A 9149-nucleotide genomic window follows, 5' to 3' on the forward strand; every position below is an offset into this window, starting at 1 on the left:
GACGTTTCACATGTATGCAATCACCCAGCCATGTTACTGAGTGAAAGAACATTGTAACAAAAACGATGGGTAGACCAGTGTTCTTATGACTATCAAAAAATTCTCAAAAACAATTAAAAAAAATAAAAGATGTTCATCATTACACCCTCCATATCTGCATTCTTTGATCTGCTGCTGGAGTTAAGACGGTCAAATGCAGCATGGAAATATCGTCGCAATGGCAAATAAACATCGGTACAACTAGAAATACTTACTTAAAATAAAAGTTTTTCTCTAATCTACACATTTAAGCATGTCTGTGCCAACTCTTAATACACCAAATAGCCTAATTACTACACTCTTAAGTATACTTTCAGAAGATACAGACCTGCTTGATTTTGTAAGATGATTTGTCACCCTACACTCTGTTAGAACAGATATGTCTTCAACAGCAGCCTACTTCACAAACCACTTCAGCCCATGTGGGAGGAGAATCTGACTTCTTACATCCTCACAGCCAATGAGATATGACCTCAGGGAGTGCACAGCATGTGGAACAATACAAGCTTTTCTTTCACCATTGTGGATAATCCTCACTGCCGCACTGCTAATGCTGTCATATGCAGGTAAATACATCTCTTTACTTGTATTTCTCCCAGACAGACATGCACACGTTGTATCATCCTTTGATTTATCTATTTTGATATTTAGCCATTGTCCTAAACCTAGACTTTGTTTTTCATGGAAATGTCTCTTTTATCTTTCCAAATCTGCTGAGTGTTGTGAATGGAACTACTATCAACATGTTTAAAGTGTAAACATGGGGGCTCTGTGGGTTTTTTTTGAGCAGCAGTTTTATTGCTGATCTGTATTAGCTCTTCTTTACGTCATATTGTTTCTCTATAGTTCATCATAAAGATATCAAGTCATTTTGTTCGTAGTTTTTATTTTAATTTTTTTATTTTGTCGTGATTTTAAGCCAAAACAAGATATTTTTAGTATCCCTAACTAAACGCTTTTGTTGCCTAAACCCAAAGACTGTATAGCCTAAACCCAACAGTGGTTTTGTCGTGTTGCTTTTGTTTTGTGTTGTCATCCGAAACGTAATTGAGAGCGCAGGTCAGTTGTATGGGAACGTAACATTGTAGGAGGCAGGGCTGCAGCGAGGTGTGTCTCACACCTGAACCTCCTGTGATGTTTTCCTCTATACGTGCTCTCTTATTGCATCTTCAGGTTAACGTTTGGGTGTTAATGATGTCTGGCATCAAAGGAAACAAGTGCGCATTTGTGATACGAAGGCTGATTCTCTGGGTTTCATTGACCAACATCATACTGGTGCTGTACTGCTTGACGAACTCAAGCCAAGGAAAGAACAGGTAAGACAATTTAAAAGGAAAGCATTATTTTATTGAGTTTAGTCAGTTGATCTGTTTGCTCATCCTTATATTTTATTCACAGGGGCTCCCAGCAAAGCACGTGTGCTCTCAGTGTGGCAGAACTGTTGAAGAAAAATGTGAGCATGCCTTCTCGAAGCACAAAGTCACAAGGGTGCTCCCCCAAAGTAAACATCATGTTCATGAAGACCCATAAAACTGCTAGCAGCACCATACTCAACATCCTCTTCCGATTTGGAGAAAAGCACAAGCTGAAATTCGCCCTGCCCGATGGGCGCAACGACTTCTTCTACCCGTCGCCTTTCCTGTGCTCCCAGGTGAAGGACTACAGGCTTGGAGACTGTTTCAACATCGTTTGCAACCACATGCGCTTTGACCATCGAGAAGTGGCCAAGCTCCTGCCTCCGGATGCCGCGTACATCACCATCTTACGCGACCCGGTGGCTCTCTTTGAGTCGTCCTTCCATTATTATCACAGGGCAGTTCCTCTCACCTGGAGGATCGATGGAGAGAACAAACTGGCAGAGTTTCTGAACAATCCTCAGAGCTTCTACAGCGCAGACGCTTTCAACTCATTCTACCTCAGAAATATGCTCTCTTTTGACTTTGGTTTGGACAACAACCTGGAAGCCGATGATCCTCGTGTCATGAGGGATATTCATAACTTGTCGAAGCGTTTTGATCTCGTGCTCTTCGCAGAATATTTCGAGGAGTCTCTTGTCCTGCTGAAGGACACGCTGTGTTGGACCACGGAGGACGTCCTGTATTTTAAACTCAATGCTCGCAGGAGCTCCTCTGTGTCTCATCTGACCCCTGAGTTGAGAGCCAGAGCTTTACAGTGGAACGGGGCAGACTGGAGGCTCTACCAGCACTTTAATGCTACCTTCTGGGCCAGAGTGGAGGCATATGGGAGAGACAGAATGAAGCAGGAGGTTAATGAGCTGAGGAGAAGAAATTCTGAGATGAGGGACATCTGTATCGAGGACGGAGGTGCAGTTGAGGCCCATAAGATTCAAGACGCACGTTTCCTGCCCTGGCAGCCAGTAGGCGAGTCTTCCATCCTGGGGTACAACATGAGGACAAATATTGATCCAAATTTCAGGACAATCTGTGAGAAAATGCTCACACCTGAAATACAATACTTGTCAGACCTGGGCGTAAACCTGTGGCTTACTAAACTATGGGGTTGGTTAAAAGATGCTGTTTTTATTGTTTGACTTGGAGTAAAACATTTAGAACTAGAATATAGCAATTTATCCTGAAACACATGTTGTGATGTCTTTCAGCTTTCTTCTGAATAATGCATCCATAATAATTGATATTTGTGAACTAAAAGGTAAATTCTTCTTTTGCTTCATGGAATGTGTTACGTTCAGGATTTGTTTTTGTACCACTCCCAAATAGGCCTACAGATGGCTAAAAGTTCTCCGATACCACCTCTCATCATCTGTTGCCTGTTAATTGCTTCTTGCGTTGTATTTTTAAACATTGTGCATGGCAAATGCTAAAACTCTGTATCACGCTTAAACGTGTGGACAATAAGACTCCTACATGTTGTTCTCGTTACTACGCGACTCCTTGGTAAGATTTGCATGGTGAATGTTTTTAGCATCGCAAATGTTTCTGGTACCCGATGCTTTTTAACCTACATTAATCAAAGCAGGGCGTGACGTCAAACACTGAGCCGTCAGTGGTTGTTATCATGATGTTGACAGGAAGAGTTTTCAGTGGGACAGACGGTGCTATACGGTGCTCCCTAGAGGCCTGAGTGTCGGCGCAGTTGTATGCAATACATTTGAATTGTAGTGGCCTTGTATGACCGTCAACATCCAATGACAGTAATGATGGTTTGACATGGCATGAAAAGCAAATTATTATTTTTGTGTTGATTTTTACTTTAATTTAGGCATCACAAAATGATGAATCAGTTTCAATATTGTTTTGGTGAAAGGTGCCAGCTGTTTGTAGATTAGATTACTTTCTGCTGATTTGATCAGAATCCTATAACTGATGGCCTCCTTGGATCTTTCATGACAATATTTGTGGCACTTCCTCGTTGACAGTGTTGTGAAAAAGTTAAATCTTAAGTAAACATTTTGTACTACCTTGTCATTTACAAGTGCCTTCATTATTTCAAGTGTTGATTGTAAAAATAAATATTTGATGCATTTAGAATCCATCTAGAACCAAGATGCTCTTTCCTTTTATAGTGAAAATATCGGTCTAAAAGTAGGTTTCTTCCAGAAGCTAATACACAGGCACACATTGGAGAGACCCTGTGTACAGCAGTTAGTGCATAAGAATAATAATTTACTTTAAGGAAGGCTTGTCTGTCAACATCAATCACTGGTAGTCTATTGTAAATATGATGCTCTTTGTAAATACCAGTAAATCAAATAATTTGATAATGAAATCTGCTTTGACACATGCATACCGTATTAGGTATAACAAATCAAAACACTGCTAGATCTGTATGACATTAACACTTTTAATTTAACAATTTACAATCTGTGAGGAGAACGAATGCTTTGCACATAACAGCAGGAAGAGGAGGACGGGGTGACAGGAACCATTGCTCCTTCTTCGTGGCGGTCTGGACAGTCAATCAGCTCCCGCAGGTCGGTTGACTTGAAGCACATTGTCCATGTTGACCGATGTTTGATTCAGATAACGTTATGGAGTCCAGGAAGAATGGATAATGGAAGTGTGACAACAGTTGCACTTCAGCCTTAGGTAACCCAGCGGCGTCCTATTATTCCTCTTTGATCTCGTAGCGGTGTTGGATGTCTTTCCATAGTTTCTGTAATAAAGCATTAATTAAATAACGTTAGGTATTCCATATGAACAGATAGGTTGTCTCATCAAACAAGAGTTGAAAACAGACGATGCTCGACTGCTAGCTTAGCTAACGTTAGCGCCGCTTCGCCCTCTGCTTACAAGGTCAGGATTAAACTAGCTTTAAATCCCCAAAAGGACACACTTACCCCGCGATTCATTGACTCAAAAATCGCGTCGCCACCTTGGTCAAAGACTCGTTCAAAGAAGACCGCTCCAACCATGATGGTTATGGCGAAAGTGGACGTTCTCCTGAAGAGCAGATTGTAGACGGATTTAGCCAGCGCCATGTCGGTGGATTGACGTACTGCGCAGGACCGGAAGCTGCTGTGCCGCGCTTTGCCTGCCCTCTTCCGGTCCTTAAGTTATTTGGTAGTAGGATGTCCTTTATCTTTTTCACACCAACGTACTGCGCGTGGTCCTTCAAATCAGACGTCACAGAGGAGGACAGCACTGTTTCGCAAATGGTTTGTGCTCGTTGCTGTTTAAATTAAATATACGTACGTATTTAAATCAAACGTGCATTGATGTAATAATAAGCATGCAAGCTAACGATAACTATCCAGATTTAACAACGCTATGGACACATATTTAAGGAAGTTAACGCTTGCTCCGCTGGGTTATCTGGGGAAGTGTTTGTTCGAGCTGCAAACTGCTCGTTTACATGCTGAGTATGTTTCTAAATCGTGTTGTACCTTTCTATCATCAGAGTACAAATGGAAGTCACACCGAAGCACATTCAAAACATAAGCACCGTCACTACTGAACCAGTAGGTGGCAGCAACCAGCTTCTGTAGATATGAGGCCGTTTTATATAATTGTAAATTAAATATTTAATTATCTTTGGTTTGTAGACTGTTGGGCAGACAAAACAAAGTAGAATACAAATATGACACCTTTCACAATGGGAATTTATGTTCTGCATGTTTGACTATTTCTAATTGATAGATACAACTATTAATCTGTAATCTAGCAGAAAAATAATCAAGAACACAATTGATAATAGTACAGATACAGTATGGCTTTTCATTTGAAAGAAAAACTGTAGTGTTGACGGTGCTTATGTGAATGTATTTTTGTTTCTGTTCTCTGTCTTTCAGCCATTTAAAAGGTGACATCTTGCTGGTGTGAGCACATAGCCGGTACCATGGGGAAGAGATACTACTGTGACTACTGTGACCGGTCCTTTCAGGACAACATGCACAACCGGAAAAAACATCTGAACGGTGTCCAGCATCACAGAGCTAAGAAGGCCTGGTATGACTACTTCAGAGGTGAGACCGTAGACCTCTGAGATCTGCTCACAATGGAAAATCAATAATATTCTTTTTTTATTGACAAATTAAAAAGTTGTTTGAGTCTTAAACCTATCTATGAGACTTTGATTGGAGAATTAGCATGCTGACATTTGTTCTGCCGTCTTGGCTGCTCACGTTATGATGGAATATTATATAAATAACCAAAGACAACATTATCATTTTTCTTTTTAGACTCTTCAGCCATCCTGTGCGACGAGCAAACAAAGAAACCCTGCAGGAAGTTTCTCCAAAAAGGTAATGGAACAGTTTGAATTTACATTCATCCAACAACCAGGACTCTATATCAAACGGCCCTTTTGTAACAATCACTTTCCCTGGCTTTTCCGTGTCTTTTTAGGAATTTGTGATTTTGGCCCGAACTGCAGGTTTTCTCACATGTCCGAAGAGGATCTGTTTATCTTAAAAAGACAGGCGGAAGGTAAGCTGGAACCAAAGGGTGGTGCTGTCTACCAAAGCAATATCCCGCACCTTAAACGCACACATGTGCCAATATAAATCGTGTTATCCAAATGATTTATTAATAATGAGGTTAACATTCAACACTGCACTCTCAGGTGTCACACAATATCAACACGGTCCAGATTAACAGCTGGAATGTAATGCAGCAGAGGGCTTAGCATGCCAAGTACCTTGGGTTAGCACGTCCTCCAGCATGTCTAAAAACAAGATGTAATGGTAGTCCAGTACAAATTGTGTTGATATGTTGATGACAGGAGTGATATTTCATGTCTTTCAGATGAAAGGCGGCACAGAGAGGACTATGTAGACAGAAAGATGCCTGGGCGAAGTATAGAGGAGTGGCTCTCCAGAAGGGGGAAGAAGCAAACTGCCGTCGGTAGCAAAGGGTACGCGCTTTCATTTTAGTTTCAAGGCTTATTCAGACATGTTTAGCATTTCTAATGGTTATTCTCGTTGACATATAGAATTCACCCGTTCCATTATTCATCCCCGCAGAGATCTAAAAGACAAGGACGACAGCGAAGAGGGCCAAGAAGAAAGTGACGTACCTCAGCATCTCCTCTCCATCCCCGACCTCCCACCCTCTCTCCTGCCTCCTCCTCCAGGAGGATGGAGAGTCAAAGTGAACACAGAATGGGGTTGAAAGATATTCACTTTGTGCTTCATATCACAATGACGTGGATGTTATTAAGAGATGGTGTCACAATTAAGAGGTTTGAAATAAATATAAAAATAAGGATACAAAACGCTTTTAATGCCGTATAGTTTAGGTCATGTTTTGTTGAACTATCAATTAAAAATGTTTCTTAAATCCGTAAACCAAAAAATGGATTAAGTTCCATCAGGACATTTTTTATAGAGAAAGTTTGTTGTCATTGAACCATCATGCAGTTCCCTTGGATTTGTTATGAATGTATATCATTTTTATTCGCCTGTTTAAGTCCTCGATTAGGTTTTTCCTCATAATGTGGGATTAAGTTGAAATGTGTATACCTAATCTAATTTGTTGCTGACAGCAGAAGCCTCATTAAATTGCTTTGAGTTTTTTCTTCTATTTTGTCGAACTCTTCTTCTGCTGTCTCGGCCAAAATACGTCAACATCTTTATGTTTGACTTCCTGTTTTGTTTACGTCACACAGAAGGGCACGGGAACATCCTGTTGGTTTCAGACTGCTCTGCTCATTGGTGGGAGTAACAAGCCAACAAAGAAAGTGAAGGAAAAGTCTGATTTAAAGCAAACTATGAATTATTTCACGAACATAAAAATTGGCTTTGCAAATATTAAATGAGGTAAAAGCACATGTTACCAACCCTTGCATGGGTAAACAAACCTCGCTCTAGAGTCAGAAGGAGTGCAACAGCCATAAACACGACGACACACGTGAATTCAGTTAACTGGTACTCTAGTTTGCTTATGGCTAAACAAATGCACATTTTACATGGATATGAGAAATTACAAAAACGGGCCCTTAAAACCAAAGAGAATTGGCATTTCTCCAGTTTTTCAAGGAACTTCCACGTGAAAGTCAACTTTGAGTTCAGATCCGATGGAGGTCTGATCTGTGAGAGGCTGAAGGGAAGCTATTTTAAGCATGTTGTTTGTTTGAGCTGGTACCAAATCCAAGTGAGTGGTTCATTCCCACCATAAAGCAGATAGTTCATCCAGCTGGCTCGCCATCTACTGGAATCGTTGGGTCTTCTTCACTGGATCTCCTCTTTCAATAAAAGACCCGACCTCCGTTTACAAAGAGGCTTATAGTCTCTGTTCTGTGGTCCTTCATATTTCATAAATGTTTCTCTTAATGTTGTACAACTGCATACTAGATCAATGTAAGTGCTGACTGAATGCAAATACTTGACAGATTGAAAATGATTTGCGACTTCAGTTCAAATTGCCAAATTATATAATATTATATTAACACAATCAAACATCAGGCATGGAAAGAGACTTCAGCAGCTTGGCCCATATTTGAGTAACGTCAAACAATAAAACATATCTTAAAAGCAATTATTTGGTCATGTAGGAAAGCAGAGTATTGATTAGCTCCTAAAATCCTAAAGTTAACTCTGCCGAAGGTCACCTTATTTCTCCAACACGCTTGGAAAGGGAGGGGTGAGCAGAGGGGTACTTACAGTAGATGGTTGTAATCTGCAAGACACCCTGAGATTTAAACTTTAGTGTCTCATAACAGAAATATTCATATTAAATTAAATTGAAACGAAAGTAAATTGCTTGTGACTTCATTCACTTCTATTTGAACCCGTTTAGTTCCACTGGGTTACACACACAACACGTAGGTCCATTGCCATTGCTGCCGTTCTCACTAACATTACCTATGTTAGCCTTTACAACTACAGCAATTGATCGTGCATGTTATCTTTCCCGAAAGCTCTTCATTCCAATGCTTGAGTGCGTGTGTACATAAACTACATGAAGTGCATCACTATATTGCTACAAGGCTTTTCCCCTCCTCTTGCAGGCATTGACATGTTACTCAATCGTGCTTAAAATGTCTGACGCTGCACTGTGAGGGCCATTACACCATCACATCCTGACATTTCACCCCCGATGAAGTGTTTCATGGAGAAAGAATTCAGAATTTCAGTCAGTTTTCCTGTGTACCCTAAAAAGCATACCCTTCGAGATCTGATCCTCTTTTCTTAACCCCTGTACTTGAATGTCCACAGTAAATATTAGTTTTTTTCATATTTGTCTTATTCAGCTTTTATTTGCAGTCAATGTCACATTTTGTAAACAGAACAAACAAATAGCAAGCTCCTTTTGAATGCCTTAGTTTCTATTGGATTACATGCATCTAGACACCGCTTACATTTGTGTACAATAGATGCATTAACCTCTAAATGTGCATTAACAGCTACAGAAATGAAACAGCGCCGGCTATTCCCAAACTAGACAATACGATTACGAGTAATGTCACACAGCAGGATGACACAAATGGTAAGAGGAAATTTAGAGGGACCTTTATCAGGGAGAGAGAACGATAATACCTTCATGCTTTATTGGTACTTGGATTTCTGTTAAGTCATTTCAGTTCAAAAATAAATTTCGCATCAGATTAATTTTTTGTCGAAACTGATGATTTTGTAAAATAGATTTCCCTTCTTTCTAAAAATCTTTCTTACGTTACTTTTAAGTCAAGGC

The 9149-nt window shown here is 40.2% G+C and overlaps 3 protein-coding genes across 5 annotated transcripts; 2 read left to right on the forward strand and 1 right to left on the reverse strand.

Moving 5' to 3' along the window:
- Positions 1–1233: 1233 nt before the first annotated feature.
- LOC306792324 (galactosylceramide sulfotransferase-like) lies at positions 1234–2590 on the forward strand (the record flags this gene model as incomplete). The annotated part of the gene is made up of 2 exons (XM_079289388.1): positions 1234–1355; positions 1438–2590. The coding sequence occupies 2 exons, from the start codon at positions 1234–1236 to the stop codon at positions 2588–2590; spliced, it is 1275 nt and encodes a 424-aa protein (XP_079145514.1).
- A 1257-nt stretch (positions 2591–3847) lies between these two features.
- On the reverse strand, positions 3848–4524 carry uqcr10 (ubiquinol-cytochrome c reductase, complex III subunit X). Its single transcript, XM_079288891.1, has 2 exons — positions 4358–4524; positions 3848–4173 (listed from the first exon to the last, which is right to left on the reverse strand). The coding sequence occupies exons 1-2, from the start codon at positions 4496–4498 to the stop codon at positions 4126–4128; spliced, it is 189 nt and encodes a 62-aa protein (XP_079145017.1). The 5' UTR covers positions 4499–4524; the 3' UTR covers positions 3848–4125.
- A 32-nt stretch (positions 4525–4556) lies between these two features.
- Positions 4557–7040, forward strand: zmat5 (zinc finger, matrin-type 5). Of its 3 annotated transcripts, XM_079290202.1 has the most exons (7): positions 4608–4675; positions 4918–4978; positions 5309–5482; positions 5699–5761; positions 5865–5945; positions 6264–6372; positions 6482–7040. In XM_079290202.1, the coding sequence occupies exons 3-7, from the start codon at positions 5356–5358 to the stop codon at positions 6627–6629; spliced, it is 528 nt and encodes a 175-aa protein (XP_079146328.1). In that variant the 5' UTR covers positions 4608–4675; positions 4918–4978; positions 5309–5355; the 3' UTR covers positions 6630–7040. The 3 variants fall into 3 exon arrangements, with proteins under 3 accessions (XP_079146327.1, XP_079146329.1, XP_079146328.1); XM_079290201.1 differs by lacking the exon at positions 4918–4978 and having other exon boundaries at positions 4557–4675; XM_079290203.1 differs by lacking the exon at positions 4918–4978 and having other exon boundaries at positions 4607–4708.
- Positions 7041–9149: the final 2109 nt, after the last annotated feature.

This window comes from Melanostigma gelatinosum (genome assembly GCF_949748355.1).
Source record: "Melanostigma gelatinosum genome assembly, chromosome: 18".
NCBI lineage: Eukaryota > Metazoa > Chordata > Actinopteri > Perciformes > Zoarcidae > Melanostigma > Melanostigma gelatinosum.